Genomic DNA, 20,536 nt, shown 5'->3' with positions numbered 1-20,536 from the left:
CAGGGTTTAAAAGAAGAATGCCAGTTTTATATTCTAGAATGCGTTATCTACGTTTGAGTCTCAGCACATTTTTATGGACGCACCTATCATGTAATTAGGGCGACTGAAAAAAAAATGAACTGACTCATAAACAAAAGATATTTGTGCGGAAGGGTTGAACACAGCTTTCCTCTGGTTTTCTTGGTAATGCATCTCAGTTAATCAGGCTACAGAGGAGAATGAACTTAGAGAGGGTCAAGTTCCAAGCAATCAAGTATTTCCCAGAACAGCAGAATTGCTTTAGTCTGTGATCATAATGCGCAAGGATTTTCTCCTACTGTCATCCTGGGTCAGGGACTCTCGGGGACACTGCAGGTGCCCTGCTCAGATCTCCCCACCCACCAGCTGCTGTGGCACTGGATGCTGAAAGCTCACAGCTGTTCCCTTCTCCAGAGAATTGGACTCAGTCTGTGTCCAGGAGTGGGTGTACTCCCAGGGGGCAAGGGGTGGGGTGGGAGCCTGTAGCTGATGATGACCCGGGCACACAAAGCCCTACCCCTCACCTCCATGTGGAACCAACCCATGGCGCAGTTCATGCCCCAGAGCTCCCTGAGCCCATCCTGGCTGAGTTCCTTCTGCTGTCTCCTCACTCCTCTTTCCCAATGAGCACCTCAAATCAGGAGCACCTGAATCTCTGCTTATAAGGAATCTCACTCTAAAATGAGGACTAAAGGCCTCTTCTGGGGTTTTGGACAGTTTGCCAAGATCTGGTGGCTCTCTTAATTTTTATTTTGGTTTTAGGATTTTCATGACTATATGTAAGAGAATGATCACTTGATAATTGACCAAATGGACCTATTTTTAGTTAATTTCAAATTGTCCATGTATATTCTACATCTATCAAACATCATTGCGGTGGTTTTGTTTACACGCTGTCTTCTATATCAGGCTGAGGATGTGTTGAGGGCAAGAACCAGATTTTTTCCCCCTCAGGAATCAGCACAGTGCCTGGTTGTACCCTCAGAGAACGGGTGATTAATGGACAATTTGGATGGATGCATTTAACACAGCATCCAGTGATTACTTTGGAATTTATAAACTTTAGAGATATTTAGGACATGGATTTAAAATGAGAAGTAACTTGGATCTCATAAATGTAAGTTTCATGACTGTTACGATTACAATAATAACATCCCTTTGTTACTAGGAATCCTTATTTTCTTCCTTTCCCTTTCTTTTCTCTGCCTGGGTTCCCACCTGTCAGGGTTTTTTCCCCTTAATTAAACCTGTTGGATTTGATTCTCTTTCTTTGTAACTCACATGTTGGTTCATGAGCCCAGTTCTATTTAAAGTTCCTCGTCAGAATATGAATTATATGGGTTAGAGAAATCATGACAGTTTACATTTCCCATTCAGGAGTTGGTGTCTACTTTCCATTTCAATTATACTGAATTTCAGAGAAACAGTGAATAATTTTTTAGTATGTCTCAAGTAATATTTGAGGGCAATATTTGGCACATATTTATGTCATATGCAAATGTAACTGGGTGCCCTGTATCTTTCCTCCCTCCATCTCTCCCTCTTTCCTTCCTTCCTTTCTTTCCTAAATCTTGCAGTCCCATCTTTGATGAAATAATCTTAAATAATGGCCTTTTAAAAATGTTATAATAGCTGAACTTGCTGAATACAAATCCAAGATATACCTGCCCCATACTAAATTCTATAATAGATAATGAAATTAAGATGTTCTAGCTTGTAGATTAAAAGTGTTCAATAGTTATAAACTGAAGTTTAGAGATACAATACACAAAATATGGAGAGAGATATATACATATGTATATACTTATATATAGCTAATTAAATCAGGGGTTGGCAAACTTCCTATAAAGATCAGATAGTAGAGGACAGAAGGAAGGCTCAAGATGGAGGGGATATATATTAATATTCATATATACATATGTATGTGTATATATATGAATGACTGATTCGAGTTGTTGCACAGCAGAAACCAATAAAACATTGTAAAGCAATTTTCTGCCAATTAAATTTTTTTTTTTAATCCATGAAGGCCAGATAGTTAATATTTTCGCTTTATGATCATAAGATCTCTGCTGCAAATACTCAGTGGTACCTTTGGAGCTTGAAACAGCATAGATAATACGTAAACAAACAGGTGTGTCTGTGTTCCAATAAACATTGGTAGGGTTGTAGTATGCCAATTAAATCACGATATTAGGAGATTCTCGCAGATATTTAAAAACAAAATTTAACAAAGCAATTTGATTTTTATCCACAAAATTTTTAAAAATCTCACACAGTTCTGTACAATTCTGCTAATGGTGGGATGAGACTGGCACTTTCATGCATTACTGATGATCCTGAAAATTAATTGATGAACACCTACCACAAAATTAATTTGACAGATTTCAAGAGCCATGAAATTTTGGTAAAGTAGGACTGCATTTTAAACTATTAAAAAAATATACCAACTATGCAGAGTTATAAAAAAAAGAAGCAACTTAAAGACCACAAGTAGGGGAATAGGTAAGTAGATCAAGTAAATTTATTCAGTGTCTAAACTCTGCCCAGTGACAGGACTGAGCCTAAAGACGTGGACCGAATGAAAGGTTTGGAATGAATACCTGTGGCCCAAATTTGGAGGGGAAAACAATGAAAGAAGTTACTCAAGGCAACACTATGCATGGTTCCTAAAAATGGTAAGCTTACAAAAGCACCAGAAGAAAATGCTTATGATGTAATATAAAGTACCAAAAAAAAAAAATGAAAAAAAAATCTTGTCTGAGCACTCTGATTACAATGATAGAAAAGCATAATAGGTAGAAATTGGAAAGTTACAAGATGACAATAAGTAATTAATTATTGGTGGACTGTCTCCCCAGACTTTCCATAATGCAAGTACACAGCTGTGGCTCCAGGCAGAGATGCTGAAATCAGGCCTTTTGGCTCTGAATTCTCATTCCTCACTCAGTAACTCTGTGACCCTTTCCTTCAATTCTGTCTGTAAAATGGGAATAAACACAGACTTCCCTCACAGAGTTGTCATGAAGTCTCAACAATAGAATATGGAAAATACTTCAAACTGGGGCTGACAAGTGCGTTCTGGAAGAGTTGCCATTGTTATTCAACGACCTTCATAAACAGGAGATGATTTTCATAATGAAACAAATAGATTTCTATTTCTCATGAAACACTGCAAAGTACCACCCTACATGTACAATTAGAATGGAACTCAGTTCAGAAGGAAGCATCCACAAGGCTTTGTAGTACTTACGGAATCAACCAGGATGTGTGAATGAGCCTTGAACCTCCCTTCCAAAGGCTGGGAAAAATAGACATCAAGGGAATATTGTACATCTGGTTCTAAACAGATGGGTGTGGGAAATAGCATGATTCTGTATTAAAAGAAATAAAGCAAAAATTCAGTGTCAAAAGTACAGTTATATAAGCTAAGCAGCCATTGCATTTGGTGTGTTCCACGTGTGCTGTGAAGCGGGTTCCACTGCCGGATGGAGGCTTGGTTTAGATCTAGACCAGCTCAGGTGGGTTGGGCGGTCAGTTCATTCAGACTCTCTGGCTCTACCACAGGATTGTGCCACATAGAGAAACCCTGGGAACTGGCCAAGGGGTGTCACGACTGCTCTGGGGAAAGGATGGAGCAAGCGTACTTCCTCCCATCTATCAGGCTAATATTAATAAGATTTCTATTTTATTCAGCCACAAATCTCCAATGCAAAATTACTGGCCTGAAAACTAGACTTTTGGCTGCTGAGCTAACTCAAACTGAATGTTGTACTCTTATTTTTGTAGCATTTCGTTTGTTCACATCTCCAGGCATCCGGGGGAACAGAAAACAAACATTCAGGATCAGAGTCAGGCTGTCTGGGCTGGAGCCCTGGTTCTGCTATACATCAGCTATAAAACTCGAGCAAGTCATTGAAATGTTCTCAGTTTCCTCCTCATCTGGTGAAAACAATATCTACCTCACTGAGTTGTTAGGAAAATTCAACATGATATTAAATGTAAATCATAGTGTAGCATATAGTAAACACTTAATAAACATTACAGTCTCCTTTGATACACCTCTTCTCCCACATAGTTCCTGGTTACAAAATACTGATAGACAAACAACATTCTAAGAAATCTTCAGCATTTGAGGCCAGGTCCCCGAGCATACCTGGAAGCTGCTGGAAAAGCCTGAGGCTTTGGCTGCGGGGTCTCGCGTGTGCAGTGCTTGCTTGCTCCAATGGGGTTAATCACCATCTGGATGGTCCAGTCATCTGCAGACTAGACAGGCATCACATAAGGACATGTTCCTGCGAGGATGCATGCACCAACATATTTCTAATGGATAGTGCACGGGATAAATTTGCAACCCAAAGTCTGCTTGGAAAATGGAGTTTTGCATTTGTGAGAAGAGAGTCACCCTCAGGCCTAACTTTCTGGTATTTGAATTATGATCTAGGTAGAAAGAATATTGTTTATGGCCATAGATGTAATTCCTGGGTCTAGAAAACCCCTGGGACTCTTGAAGGTCTAATCTTTTAATTTTTTTTTAACTTTTTATTTTGTATTGGGATATAGCCAATTAACAAACAATGTAGTGATAGCTTCAGGTGAGCAGTGAAGGGACTCAGTCATACCTATACATGTATCCATTCTCCCCCAAACTCCCCTCCCATGCAGGCTGCCATATAACACTGAGCAGAGTTCCTTATGCCCAACAGTAGGACCCTGTTGGTCTTCCATTTTAAATACAGCTGTGTGCACATGTCCATCTCAAACTCCCTGAACATCCCCTGAAGGTCCAATCTTTAACATCTGTCTCCCAAAGAGTCAATTAATTCATCATGTTCTTGGATCATAGCACTAAGGGAAAAAAAGGAATCTTTTACTAAAATATATATATTTCTTTCATACTATTGCATAAATATTCTTTTATAAATTTATTATTTATATAATTACTTATTAAATAATTTTAATATCATATTACCAGATATATTTACATGTGTATAAATATATATATATATAGAGAGAGTGCATATGTGATAATTATCTAAACTCTAGAAGTATCACAATCTGGAAAAGTTTTTTAAAGTTGTCAGAGATATGTTCCGTCTATACAAAAATTTATATATATTTATACATACACGTTTATACACACGTATCTTTTTAAAAAATGACGTTTTTGTCATACTCATCATGTCAAAGTGCCTTTAAGTTCCTTGCTTTTAATTTGTTAAGTGAGAAATTAAGAAGTATGTCATATTAAGAGTTTCCAAGTAGATCATCCACTCTGGTCATACAACAGACAATGAGCCCTTTCAGAATGTGGTCCCCAGAGGGACCCTGGGGGCTCTGAGACCACCCCCAGCCACATAAAATATTTTTCAGGGGAGATGGTCTATGGAGTTTCAGACCACCAAAGAAAAGATTATGCAAAGAAAACTCCAGATCAAGTGTTTTTCTAATTTGGTTTCTCTTCTTTCTCAGATATTTCTCAAAAGGCAGGGGAAGGGCTCGAAAGGGAGGAAGCAAGAGGACCAGGTTGGTTTGAGTTTTCCTTTTGTCTCCTGGTAAAATCCAAGTGCAAATAAATGCCTCTTCTGCATCCCCATGAGTCTAAATCTCTGCACATATGTTGCTTATTACACTTTTGGGGGAAAAATGTCCTAGGAGGGCAGGATTTGCATTATTTGAGTTATTTATTATTCTTATACAAACATTTCATCCACCACTTGCCTAGACTTAGTATCTTAAATCTGCAGCTCCGGCTTTACTTTCTCTCCATGGAATAATGTGTGTGTACATATGGCTCCCTGTGTTGCTTTAATATCTTCAGGAAACACTTTGGTTTACAGTGCTCTCCAGATGTTCAACTTTCTGCAAATCCTGTTATGATGAACCTAGGCAAGACTGGAATGGAAACGCTTAGCTTGAGAATGTATTTCTTTCAGCTTGGAACCACCAGCACAGAAGGGGAGTTGAAGAATGCCCGAGTTTCATAGCGAATGGCAACTGTGAAATCCATGGGAACAGGGCTGTTCCCCACAGCAAATCTCAAACCAGCCCCAGGGAGAACCCTGGCAAATCCAGGTCCTGTCCATGTAACGGGCATCCCAGGAACTGGCTCTTGGAGAAAGATGGAAACAGCAGGCAGTTGGTCAGAAGTCACCGAGCTCTAAAATAGGAGAGGAGTGAACACAACTTTGCCTAGAGTGAAGGGTTGGAAGAGAAAATAAAAAAACCTCATGTATTTCTTGATGTGTATATGATCCATCTGGGTCCCGGATAAATTATTCCAACCAGGACACATCCCAGAATACCACGGAGAATAAAGTGCTGATTCTGCAGCTGTGGCACATATGTTACGGTATAGAATGATCACTTGGAAAGCAAGATCACTGGCCAGCACGTGAAGTACCCCAGGTGTCATAAACTGAGTGACTCCACACTGGTGACCTTGGCTTTTCTCAGATATGACTATGGAGTTCTGGCCAAAATATGAAGGGAAAGAAAATATTCCCATGCCTACTTCATGGATTTTGCCTAATTGTGCATGACAATGACAAAACCACATGGATTTGTTTTTTCTAGATATTTCTTTCATGCAAATGTGAGAAATGATCTTCTCCCATCTGCTTGGGGGCACTTGAGTACAAAACTGCTCACACGCTTGGCTGATTAGCAGCCCTGCTGGTCTCGATGCTGGATGTCAGCCTGGGACCATCTGGACCCTGTAGATAATACTTCCTTGATGACTTCTGCATCTGCCTCTCAACACTTCCAGCCTCCACTGGAATTCTGCCTCTTTCTTACTTTTTGCCTGTGTTGCTGCAACAGTGTCTTGGCTGTTCTCTCTGTGGTCCCTCTAGTCCAATACATACCACACACTGCTGCCAATGAGCATTTCAAACGCGTTCTCACTGCCAACAACCTCACGCCCAAATTACTTAGCCTGAAGTTCAAGTTGCTCTGTGATCTACCACAAACTGCTCCTCACTTGACAAACGTTTATTTAGGAACAATTCAATCCCAGCCTCTGAATCAGATGCAAAGATGAATAGACTAGAATCTCTGCCACAGAGGAGTTTAAGGTAAATAAGAAATGAGATGGAGGTGTGTGGAAACTCATTCTGCAACATTTTCAAACTTTAAAAAAGTACTCTGGGGACATCCCTGGTGGTTCACTGGCTAAGACTCCATGCTTCCAATGTAGAGGGGCCTGGGTTCGATCCCTGGGTGGGGGAATTAGATCCTACATGCTGCAACTAAAGAACCTGTTCTAAGACCTGGAGCAGTCAAATAAATAAAAATATTTTTTAAATAGTAAAATAATAAAAAATTTAAAAGTATCTTAGAAATGGCAGCAGACAGTGTAGGTGCCCCATAGGATCCCCTTTACTTAGTTGGTATACCCATCCCCTATTTGTTGTAAAAGTGTGAATTCTAACAGCTCACCCTTGCCCCCTTCTCTGGAGAATTGCCCTCTCACATTCCCACCCCTACGCCTAGGGTAACTCACAGCCAATGACTTCCTGTGTGTTAGTTGCTCAGTTGTGTCCAATTCTTCGTGATCCCATGGACTGTAGCCCGCCAGACTCCTCTGTCCATGGGATTTTCCAGGCAACAATACTGGAGTGGGTTGCCATTTCTTTCTCCAGGGGATCTTCCCAACCAAGGAATCGAACCCAGGTCTCCTGCATTGCAGGCAGATTCTTTACTCTCTGAGCCACCGGGGAAGCCACCAATGACTGCCTGATAGGGTATAAAAGGCTGGCCCTGTGGTCTCAAGAGGTAGGAAAACTTTATCTGCAGTTTATGCTTCTGACTTTTTCTATGGGTCAATCCAAGGTTTGCTTTGCCTGAGACCACCTCTGCCTCTTTCTCCTCCTCCATCTTATTTCCTTCATTCTCTTAAAGAGTTTTCCCAAAGAAGATTGCCTTTGTAAATCACTTGCACATGACTCCAGTTTCAGGCTCTGTTTCTAGGGCCCCTGACCTGAAATAGTTGGTAGCAGACAGTGTACCTAAAAGTAGACTCGAAGATGCATTCCTGGAGGAGAATAATTTACTCTTCAGGTGGCAACGAGGACCTCAGTGGGTAACATGTATTGATGACCCTTGTGGGGCAGCAGAGCCATTGCTAAAACTGTCATCTTGGGCAAACTGGGAAAGGATAAAGAGGGAAGGGGAGGCTCTGACATGAGCAATATTTCTGGCATCGACAGATATGGGTTATAAGGACTGTGGGCCCAGATGGCTACTATTGGTTGTCATTGGTGCATTTGATGAAGATGGAAGCCTCAGGGCAATTTACAGTCAAGTGTGAGAATCAGAAGGGCTTCTTGGCAGCATTTAAAGAGACTCTTGGGACTTCCCTGGTGGACCATGGTTAACACCCTGCACTTCCAATGCAGCAGGCGTGGGTTTGATCCCTGGTTGAGGAACTAAGGGACCACATGCTGCACAGAACAACCAAAAATAAAATAAAGAGACTCCCATCTCTTTTTGTGAGAGGGTAGGAAAAATCCAAGACCAGGCACGATACTTTATTGGAAAAGTTCTAGAACTTCAGGGAGGGCTCACTTCTCAGCCTGCGTAAGTCACCTATGCCAAAGTCAGAGCTTCCCTTCGCAGGGAATCAGGGGGTGTCTTAAGACATGAGTGATGTACATGAGAACCATGAACCCTGAGGTTCTTCTGAGCACTTTGGACTATGTATGTAGTCCGCTCACCCTCATTAGGAAAGAGCCCTCCCCCAGTCTGCCTCCATCCCTGCCTCATTTGAAGACTATCCACAAATCTCAAATGATGCAGGTGCCTTAAAAGAAAACAAGTATATTCCTCAGCATCTGCCCCCCTGAGCACTTGCCTAATAATCAGGGTCAAATTTCATCATGGTGTGCTGGATCTCCTAGAGAGACCTGCTTAACATGAACCAGTAGCAACTGGGAGAGGATGGCTGCGCATGGATCATGACGGGTGTCAGACCAAGGGGCCAGACTATGAAACCAGGTAAGGAGAGCTTGTTTGTTTGGGGTCACTGGTGATACAGGATTTAGCCGCTTGGCAAGGGCCCTGGAGCCCTGCGAGATGAACTAATATATTGCTGGAGTAGTTCTTAGAAGCTTGGCAAAAGCTGTGGTTCAGAGTAATGAAGCAGAGCTGCCAGAACTGCTGTAGCAGCCTGGGGAGGATGGGCCACAAGGCTCAAAGAACTATGGGTGCTAGAATGGATGTAAAGTCCAAGGCTGGAAAACCCATCTACTGACTATGCTCCATTTGTCAAGAGAGCGAGGAATGAACTGGTGAGGGGGCCACCAGGATCACTGAGAAGCTGAGGACTGTGCACCTTCTGTAGGGTGGTAAGACAAAACATCACAAATCTGAGCTCCTTAGTGGCAGTGCAGAGGACACAATCACAGATTATCAAAGGCCAGGGAACATTTAACTCTCAAAAGCAAGATGAGTATAAATATAATGCGTAGCAAAGTTGGGATAGGAGACAAGGTGGCCTGACCTATGGGAACCTTCTATGAAGATGATTAGTAGATGTTCCTAGAAGCATGACAGATGAGCAGTCAACAAAATATTGCTTAATATATATAATCGACAGTGATCAAGGGACTTTCCTGGTGGTCCAGTGGTTAAAAATCTTCCTGCCAATGCAGGGGACCCAGGTTCAATCCCTGGTCAGGGAAGATCCCACATGCCATGGGGCAACTAAGCTCATGTGCCTCAGCAACTGAAGCCCGTGCACCTAGAAGCCTGTGCTCCGCAACAAGAGAAGCCACTGCAATGAGAATCTTGTGCATTGCAACCAGAAAGTAGCCCCTGCTTGCTGCAACTAGAGAAAGCCTGTGCACAGCAGTGAAAGCCTGGTGCAGCCAGAAACAAATAAATGAAGTGTTAAACAATCAATTGAAGAGCTTTTTAAAAAAGTGATCAAGTGTGAATTGACAGAAATCTGGACTGTTGGAATGTACCTGCTTAGCAGTTGGCACTGATTCTCTGATCTGTAGGGTTAGTCCTCTTATGGTAGGAAATGTCGAGTAAAAGCTTGAGAAATGCCCTTCCTCCATTGCCCACCCCACACACCAAGCCAAGAAAGTAAATAAAAACCAATATTGCAAATCAGAGGTGTCCTCAAAGCGCCACTCTCAAGACTTGGTGGGTCCCATATCACATCCACATTACAAATTTAATACAAGCATAACCAAATTGTAGCCCCACTTGCAGACATTATGATGGATGGAATATCATGACCAGAGTGTATCAACACCAGAGTGTACACTCTGGTATGTGATATGCAGCTACTGAAATGAAAAGGAAGAGAAACAATTTGTATTTGCTTGGGATGGGCAGTAGTGTATATTGTATATATTTAGTCTTGCCCCAAAGTTGTTAATTCTCTTGCTTGCTGTAACAGCATAGTCCAAAAGAATCTGGACCAACCAGATGTTCCATAAAATATCATACTGATCCCCTATTTGAAGGACAGTGAAGAGGGTTCTTTGGTCTATGGCAATGTTACGTGGTCTTCCATAACATCGGTGAGAATCACCCTATGGCCCGGTCAGCACCCCTACGCTCTGATGGCTCCCAGAATGTCTATTTTACCAGTGTGGGAAAACACAACTTCCTCAGCCCAAAGGATCCACTTTACAGTAAAAGCTATCAGCGGTCATGCGACTTTGGGATTCACTGTTCCTACACAAACCATGGCATCCAGAAGATGCTAACTTGAGATAGCAGTGGGACAGGACCCCTAAAAGATCCATCAGCTCCACTGGCTTGGAAATGACATGCTATGAGATGGGGAAGTGTTCTTCTAGAGGCTGTTTGAGGAGTACATAAACCAATGGTCTTTATGTGATGCTATGGCCCCAGGAGGGAGAAAGCACAGGTTTGGGAATGAATTAGAAGTATCCAAATTTGCTGTCGTTTTCAGTGACCATGAATTTCTTGTGCTGGCAACCTCAGGCTCTATGGGATTAGATGTCTTAATTCTTGGGTAGGGACAAATAATTTCACTACTTTAAAGCTGCTGGATGGTCACACTCCTGCACAGAGTGAGCTTAAGAAGCAAACGGGTAGAGTCAGCTTCATGGGCATATAGCCTGTGCAGCTGCATGGGACCCCATGCTTAGAAGGACCCCATGCTTGGTTTAATGCTCTGATCTTATCATCTCGAAATAATTAAGATTTGCGAAGTTGTTTCTTAAGTGAAATGCCTGGGGACAATGGAGCATGCACAAGGACAGAAGGTATATGCACAGCGTGTGTCTGCTTCCTTGCTGCCTCATTTGCACGCAGGGCACGCAACGCCCATGAGCATGGGATTCAAACGGATCTCCTACGCTTAGCATTCAGTGAGACTCAGAGGTAGCTCAAAGTTAGTGTGTTACATCTATGACTAAGTAAGCAGGGGTGCCAACAGCTCCAAGAAGCTGCGTTTTCTGTTCCAACCAGAAATTTCTTTGAAAGCAGAAAGAAGGGAATGACATTCTAAGAAACACATTATTCATGTTACTTCCTTGTGTCAGCCAGCTACTTACACTGAAAATGATAACTAGAAGGAAAAAGGACAATAGGCAACTCAGAGTTTCTTTTCCTTTCAGTCCCTCCTTACTCATCAATAAGCTGAAGGTACTGTTGGTCAAACATATACGAAGACATGAAATAACAGCCGAGTTAGTTTTGTGCAGCATTCCCGTTATTCTAGGAAGAATTAAATATACATGCATGGTGATGGTATCGTCACTAAAGTGTGTCTGACTCTTTGCGACTCCATGGACTGTAGCCTGCTAGGCTCCTCTGCCCATCGGATTTTTCCAGGCAAGAATACTGGAGTGGGTTGCCATTTCCTTCTCCTATATATACACATACATACATATATATGTATATGACTCCAAAATAAAAATTATGTAATTTCAATGATTATGTGTATGAATTAAGCGCTCTTATGTTTGCAATTAAAATTGGCATTGCATGCTATGGAGATGAACAGTACAATTCATGCTAAGAATTAAAATGTTTACTATTTCTTTACTTAGAATAACATTAAATAGCATATAAAGTATTTTGACAAGTTGAGAGAGACTATGGAAGAAAGTAAATTTATATTTCACTGTCTTCAAGGGGCCCCCCTTCCCTATTTTCTGTTTGGCTGTGCATCATTCAGGATCTTAGTTTCCCTGTCGGGGATCAAACCCATACACCCTGCAGTAGAAGGCTGGAGTCCTAGCTACAGGCCCACAAGGGGAGTCCCCCTAATTTCTCAATTAGCGGGCTCTGCATTTAATTTCTATTTTTCCCTGCCCATGGGTCTGAGCCTGCCAGGAGTGAGCTGGAATTGATGCTCTTAGTGTGCTGCCTGGTTCCCTTTATTGGACCACTCTATCTTGCCAGCGGTTCCTGGGACCGTTCCCTGCTATGTCTCACCACTGCTCCCTTCTTTCGAGAACTGCCCTTGGCTGAAGGGAGCTGCCTCACTTGGGAGGTGCCCTGGGTCTGCCCTGGCAGTCTGTAGCCACGACTGCCTGACATGAGAATACAACAGGCCAGCCCCGAGGCCTCAGTGGAGGACAACTCTGTGGAGCCATGTGTGCTTCAGAGTTTCCCCAGGGAAGCAGGCAAGGCTAGACCACTCTAGATGCCATCCTTGCCTCACTTTCCCCCTCCCCAGCCTCCTGCCCTCCTTCCTGACAGGTTTCTCCTGATGAGCACTCCTTCAGTAAAGCACATGCATTCAGATCTCTGTTGCAGTCTCTGTTTCTAGGGAACCCAACCTAAGGCAGTGATTTAGGGTATACATATATGCACACACACACTCATGTAAAAGTTTCACCAAAAAATATGCCCTTGCTTTATAGTCTTTTACTGTACTAAATTGATCCAGTCAATTGATTGCATGACCTACTTACCAACAGGCATGACCTGCAGTTTGAAAATTACTGACCTATGGGACCCTAGAGATGGAAACAATTACTTATGTCCGGATGTTAGGGTAGCGAATGTCACGGAAAGATAAGTCTGAATCAGGTCTTAAGGGATGACTACAAGTTTTCCAAGTGAGTAATACAGAAGTAGTTGTTTCGGATGAGATTCAGGAGAGGAGTCTGTGGCTGCTTACAACAGTGTTTCTCAAAGTGCTTCCAGGGATCACTCATATTATTAGGGTGCTTGGCAAACATGCACATTTCTTTTTCCCCCCAAATGATCCAAAAAGTATTTATTAAAAAAAATCATTATGCCAAACATCTCAAATATCTAAATCCAATTGAAGATCACAAAATGTATCTATGTTTTCCTAAACTCTCTGCAGGTTCCAAATTGAGCCTCACCGCTCTAGAGCAACACTGTCTAATTGAACTTCCTGCAATAATGAAAATGTTCCTTATCTGCACTGTCCAGTATAGCAGTCCAATGTGGCTATGGAGTTACTTGAAAAAATATGCAGGTTTCATGACACTAGTCAGATTCCCCGATTCAGCATCTCAAGTGGAAGGCCCTAGCATCTGCATTCTAAACAAGTTCCCTGGGTGATACTTCTGTGCAGTAAAATCGGGAACTTCACTGAGCTGTGCCACTGGGAACAAGAGCACTCCCAACCCTTCTTTTTCAGGTGGACTTCAGCTTGAGATGCCTGGAGTCAGAGAAGGCTTTACGGACAGGTGGCCTGGGGACAGAGACATGTAGAAGAGCAAAGCTGCTTTGCCGTGCACGTGGGCCTGAACGGAGGACCACCACTCATGAAGCCTTCTCTGACCCTCTCGGCTGGAGGTGGTTTTCCCTAAGGGGAATTCGAAACATGTTTTGTGCACCTCTTCACGCACCCCACCCTGAAATGCATTCGTTGTCTGTATACATGCCTCATTTCTTCCACAACAATCTCAAGGGCAGGCTTTCTATGTCTAGGTATTTCTGTTTTCATTCTTTCAATCAAGAAAGTCTCTTAGGCATAAAGAACCGTTTCAAATGCTGGTTGTATGAACAGGACAGCCAACATCTGCTTCCCTTTGCTCTTCCAATCTGTCCCTTCAGGCAAACATACAGGAATGCTTGGTAAAGACCCCGGCATAACGAATGAACAGACAGACCTAAAGCTATCCTGCCCTCAATTAAACAGCAGCTGAGTGGCCACAGGGTTTTCTGGTCTCTTCTAGCCTGCAGAAGCTATTGGAGGCAGGGCCCTGAGGAGGCAGCATTACCCTGTCGCTCATACCAGCTCTAATCAACTATAGCTATTTCAGAATCAAGAACATAGTCACACAGCATCCTCAGGGACACCAACATGTCCTTTGTCTTCAACTAGGAAGACAGCCATTGCTCAGCACTGTACCTCTCCTTTTTAAAAAGACAAGAAAATATGAGTGCACGGTCTGACTCTTCAAATCTCCAGAATCTTACTTTCCCAAAGTTTTCCCTCTGTAGAGAAATAAAGCTCAAGAAGTTTGCCCCAGGGGCTCTAGTTACTTTGAGTTTGCTTCTTTCTTTCCTTCTCTCTGTTCCTGAGGATAATAAGAGCTTAGAGTGACTGAGCACAGACACGAGGCAGCCATGGTTCTGAGTGCCTTACCCAGCTTATTTGCTTCTAGCAGAATAGACAATGACCCTGAGGAAATGGTTTACCTCATTCTGTTCATCTGCTCGTATGCTTTGCTGATTTTTTCTCAGTATTATATTTCCTTTGTCAATTATGAAATCATCTCCTTGTTGCTGGAAATACACATCGCAGCTGTTGCTAATACCTTAAAAAGAAAAGAAATGGTAGTTTAAGTAATGAACAACAGTTTCAATTTTACCATAGTTGAAGAGTTTCAGATTCTAAAAGGGAATCATGATTCTCACTTAATAGCCTCGGGAGGAGGTCATGGAGGCAGCTTAAAATTTTTTGTTTCTCTGTGAAAATGTGAAATTTTGGGTGGTTAGAAGGCTATGTGTTGAGTTTTCTTTTCAAGGGCTATTATACTGTAATAATTGTAACTGAATAATTGTGTAATTCTAAACTGGGAAAACATTTCTTCTTTGCTATTGGTTTTATGGTGTTTTGAACATTAACAATATGCATGATATACCAATTCAAAGATTTATTAGATATTGTAATTTTGGCACCTCCAGAGCAATTTCTCTTAGTTCTCATGGTCTGTAAAATTTGGCTTTAAATGTTCCCATAAGTGATTATATCAGGACAGCAAAATTCCACCAACTAAACTAAAACAGCAGAATTGTATCCATGCAACTGCAGTTTCCTTAAAATCCTGGGTTTTGTGGGACTCACTTTTATATTATCTCCTAGTCATTCAGTTCTCTACACAGTTAGAATCTCCAATTGTTCATTTTCAAGTTTTCACTGTTCAGTTCAGTTCAGTCACTCAGTCATGTCCAACTCTTTGTGACCCCATGGATTGCAGCACGCCAGGCCTCCCTGTCCATCACCAACTCCTGGAGTTCACTCAGACTCACGTATATCGAGTCATTGATGCCATCCAGCCATCTCATCCTGGGTCGTCCCCTTTTCCTCCTGCCCCCAATCCCTCCCAGCATCAGAGTCTTTTCCAATGAGTCAACTCTTCGCATGAGGTGGCCAAAGTATTGGAGTTTCAGCTTCAGCATCATTCCTTCCAAAGAACACCCAGGGCTGATCTCCTTCCGAATGGACTGGTTGGATCTCCTTGCAGTCCAAGGGACTCTCAAGAGTCTTCTCCAACACCACAGTTCAAAAGCATCAATTCTTTGGTGCTCAGGCTTCTTCACAGTCCAACTCTCACATCCACACATGACCACAGGAAAAACCAGAGCCTTGACTAGACGGACCTTAGTCGGCAAAGTAATGTCTCTGCTTTTGAATATGCTATCTAGGTTGGTCATAACTTTTCTTCCAAGGACTAAGCGTCTTTTCATTTCATGTCTGCAGTCACCATCTGCAGTGATTTTGGAGCCCCCAAAATAAAATCTGACACTGTTTCCACTGTTTCCCCATCTATTTCCCATGAAGTGATGGGACTGGATGCCATGATCTTCGTTTTCTGAATGTTGAGCTTTAAACCAACTTTTTCACTCTCCTCTTTCACTTTCATCAAGAGACTTTTTAGTTCTTCTTCACTTTCTGTCATAAGGGTGGTGTCATCTGCATATCTGAGGTGATTGATATTTCTTCTGGCAATCTTGATTCCAGCTTGTGCTTCTTTCAGCCCAGCATTTCTCATGATGTACTCTGCATATAAGTTAAATAAGCAGGGTGACAATATACAGCTTTGATGTACTCCTTTTCACTGTACCCTCTGTATTAATCACTCAGTTGTGTCCAACTCTTTCTGACTCCATGGACTGTAGCCTGCCAGGCTCCTCTGTCCATGGAATTCTCCAGGCAAGAATACTGGAGTGTGCAGTCATTCACTTCTCCAAGGGATTTTCCCCAAGACAGGGATCGAACCTGGGTCTCCTGCATTGCAGGCAGATTCTTTACTATCTGAGCCACCAGGGAAGCCCCTATATGTTTGCTTGATGTTTCATTGTTAGTTTTACCGACAAAGTTTTTAATTTCACAGATGCTCTGGTTGTTGATTGTGAGTGGGAAGCAGACTCTTGACCAGGCTGTTGAGTCAGCTCCTTTGGACAGGACCCACAGGATTATGTTTATTTGTCCTCTTCATTTTTTCCCTTCACTAATTATGTTCATCTTACAACATAAAATCATGAACTATTTTACTAATTTTACAGAGAAAACATGGATACTATATTAAATGCTATACTATGTTAAATTCAATCAATATTAACTTTTGTGGCCACGTTTAATTTCTATAAGAAAACAAGTCAGGTGCTTCCCAAACTGTGTACAAATCACCTGGGGGTCTTGCTAACATGCAGACTGGATTCAGTAGGTCTAGATGGGGGCTGAGAGTCTGCAAGTCTAATGAATCCACAAATGATGTCACTATTGTTGGTCTGCCCATCATATTTTGAGTAGCAAGGATGTTGCCATACATTGAATGCTTGGGTCCCCCTGCTAAATTCCTATGTTAACATCGAATCCCCATCGTGATGGTCTCAGGAGGTGGAGTCCTGGGAGGTGATTAGGTCATTAAGTCAGAGTCCTCGTGAATGGGATTCAGTTCAGTTCAGTTCAGTTCATTTCAGTCGCTCAGTCATGTCCGACTCTTTGTGACCCCATGAATCGCAGCACGCCAGGCCTCCCTGTTCATCACCATCTCCCGGAGTTCAGACTCACGTCCATCGAATCCGTGATACCATCCAGCCATCTCATCCTTGGTCGTCCCCTTCTCCTCCTGCCCCCAATCCCTCCCAGCATCAGAGTCTTTTCCAATGAGTCAACTCTTCGCATGAGGTGGCCAAAGTACTGGAGTTTCAGCTTTAGCATCGTTCCTTCCAAAGAAATCCCAGGGTTGATCTCCTTCAGAATGGATTGGTTGGATCTCCTTGCAGTCCAAGGGACTCTCAAGAGTCTTCTCCAACACCACAGTTCAAAAGCATCAATTCTTTGGCGCTCAGCCTTCTTCACAGTCCAACTCTCACATCCATACATGACCACAGGAAAAACCAGAGCCTTGACTAGACGGACCTTAGTCGGCAAAGCAATGTCTCTGCTTTTGAATATACTATCTAGGTTGGTCATAACTTTTCTTCCAAGGAGTAAGCATCTTTTAATTTCATGGCTGAAGTCACCATCTGCAGTGATTTTGGAGCCCCCCAAAATAAAGTCTGACACTGTTTCCACTGTTTCCCCATCTATTTGCCACGAAGTGATGGGACAGGATGCCATGATCTTTGTTTTCTGAATGTTGAGCTTTAAGCCAACTTTTTCGCTCTCCTTTTTCACTTTCATCAAGAGGCTTTTTAGCTCCTCTTCACTTTCTGCCATAAGGGTGGTGTCATCTGAATATCTGCAGTTATTGATATTTCTCCCAGCAATCTTGATTCCAGCTTGTGTTTCTTCCAGTCCAGCGTTTCTCATGATGTACTCTGCATAGAAGTTAAATATGCAGAGTGACAATAAACAGCCTTGACGAACTCCTTTTCCTATTTGGAACCAGTCTGTTGTTCCATGTCCAGTTCTAACTGTTGCTTCCTGACCTGCATACAGATTTCTCAAGAGGCAGGTTAGGTGGTCTGGTATTCCCATCTCTCTCAGAATTTTCCACAGTTTATTGTGATCCACACAGTCAAAGGCTTTGGCATAGTCAATAAAGCAGAAATAGATGTTTTTCTGGAACTCTCTTGCTTTTTCCATGATACAGCGGATGTTGGCAATTTGATCTCTGGTTCCTCTGCCTTTTCTAAAACCAGCTTGAACATCAGGGAGTTCACGGTTCACGTATTGCTGAAGCCTGGCTTGGAGAATTTTGAGCACTACTTTACTAGCATGTGAGATGAGTGCAATTGTGTGGTAGTTTGAGCATTCTTTTGCATTGCCTTTCTTTGGAATTGGAATGAAAACTGACCTTTTCCAGTCCTGTGGCCACTGCTGAGTTTTCCAAATTGGCTGGCATATTGAGTGCAGCACTTTCACAGCATCATCTTTCAGGATTTGAAACAGCTCAGTTGGAATTCCATCACCTCCACTAGCTTTGTTCGTAGTGATGCTTTCTAAGGCCCACTTGACTTCACTTTCCAAATTGTCTGGTTCGAGATGAGTGATCACATCCTCATGACTATCTGGGTCGTGAAGATCTTTTTTGTACAGTTCTTCCGTGTATTCTTGCCACCTCTTCTTAATATCTTCTGCTTCTGTTAGGTCCATACCATTTCTGTCCTTTATCGAGCCCATCTTTGCATGAAATGTTCCCTTGGTATCTCTAATTTTCTTGAAGAGATTTCTAGTCTTTCCCATTCTGTTGTTTTCCTCTATTTCTTTGCATTGATCGCTGAAGAAGCCTTTCTTATCTATTCTTGCTATTCTTTGGAACTCTGTATTCAGATGGTCTTGATCCCTGTCTCCTGTACAATGTCACAAACCTCCGTCCATAGTTCATCAGGCACTCTATCTATCAGATCTAGGCCCTTAAATCTATTTCTCACTTCCATTGTATAATCATAAGAGATTTGATTTAGGTCATACCTGAATGGTCTAGTGGTTTTCCCTACTTTCTTCAATTTGAGTCTGAATTTGGCAATAAGGAGTTCATGATCTGAGCCACAGTTGGCTCCTGGTCTTGTTTTTGTTGACTGTATAGAGCTTCTCCATCTTTGGCTGCACAGAATATAATCAATCTGATTTTGGTGTTGACCATCTGGTGATGTCCATGTGTAGAGTCTTCTCTTGTGTTGTTGGAAGAGGGTGTTTGCTATGACCAGTGCATTTTCTTGGCAAAACTCTGTTAATCTTTGCCCTGCTTCATTCCTCATTCCAAGGCCAAATTTGCCTGTTACTCCAGGTGTTTCTTGACTTCCTACTTTTACATTCCAGTCCCCTAGAATGAAAAGGACATCTTTTTTGGGTGTTAGTTCTTAAAGGTCTTGTAGGTCTTCATAAAACCGTTCAACTTCAGCTTCCTCAGCGTTATTGGTTGGGGCATAGACTTGGATAACTGTGATATTGAATGGTTTGCCTTGGAGACGAACAGAGATCATTCTGTCATTTTTGAGATTGCATCCAAGTACTGCATTTCGGACTCTCTTGTTGACCATCATGGCTACTCCATTTCTTCTGAGGGATTCCTGCCCACAGTAGTAGATATAATGGTCATCTGAGTTAAATTCACCCATTCCAGTGCATTTTAGTTCACTGATTCCTAGAATGTTGACATTCACTCTTGCCATCTCTTGTTTGACCACTTCCAATTTGCCTTGATTCATGGACCTGACATTCCAGGTTCCTATGCAATATTGCTCTTTACAGCATCGGATCTTGCTTCTATCACCAGTCACATCCACAATTGGGCATTGTTTTTGCTTTGGCTCCATCCCTTCATTCTTTCTGGAGTTATTTCTCCACTGATCTCCAGTAGCATATTGGTCACCTAATGACCTGGGGAGTTCCTTTTTTGGTATCCTATCACTTTGCCTTTTCATACTGTTCATGCAGTATGAATTCTCATGCAAGAATACTGAAGTGGCTTGCCATTCCCTTCTCCAGTGGACCACGTGAATGGGATTAGTGCCCTTACAAAAGACGTCTGAGTGAAAAGACAGCCATCTAAGAACCAGGAAGAGGGTCTCAGACATTGAATCAGTAGGTGCTCTGACCATGGACTTCCCAGCCTTCAGAACTGTGAGAAATAAATTCATGTTGTTTATAAGCCATCCGGTCTATGGTATTTTTAGCAGCCTGCACAGACTAAGAAAGGTTAGATAGACAGGTAGGTAGATATGGATGGATGGATAGATGTAGATATATAGATATCTTTTTGAAGGCCTATTAAGAAAGTTAATCGTCATTCTTCTTAGCTCTCCAATTTGAGTATTAAAACAATTACTTGTAAGATGTCTTTTGGATTCATGTCCCTGTGTGTCTCCGTTTTCCATCCTCTCTCTTTGCCCTGAACCTGGCCCCTTCTCCATCCCTGTCTGGACT

General features: G+C 42.3%; 1 protein-coding gene across 1 annotated transcript in view; it reads right to left on the bottom strand.

Moving 5' to 3' along the window:
* The window catches only part of LAMB4 (laminin subunit beta 4), a 118,398-nt gene that overhangs the window by 60,327 nt on the left and 37,535 nt on the right, over window positions 1-20,536 (bottom strand). The window contains 3 exon segments of the mRNA XM_018047504.1: window positions 3,272-3,392; window positions 4,175-4,284; window positions 5,993-6,178. Coding sequence (XP_017902993.1) covers window positions 3,272-3,392; window positions 4,175-4,284; window positions 5,993-6,178 — 417 coding nt within the window.

The sequence above is a fragment of the Capra hircus genome, chromosome 4 (genome assembly GCF_001704415.2).
Source record: "Capra hircus breed San Clemente chromosome 4, ASM170441v1, whole genome shotgun sequence".
NCBI lineage: Eukaryota > Metazoa > Chordata > Mammalia > Artiodactyla > Bovidae > Capra > Capra hircus.
This window is presented reverse-complemented; position numbering and strand designations above follow the sequence as displayed.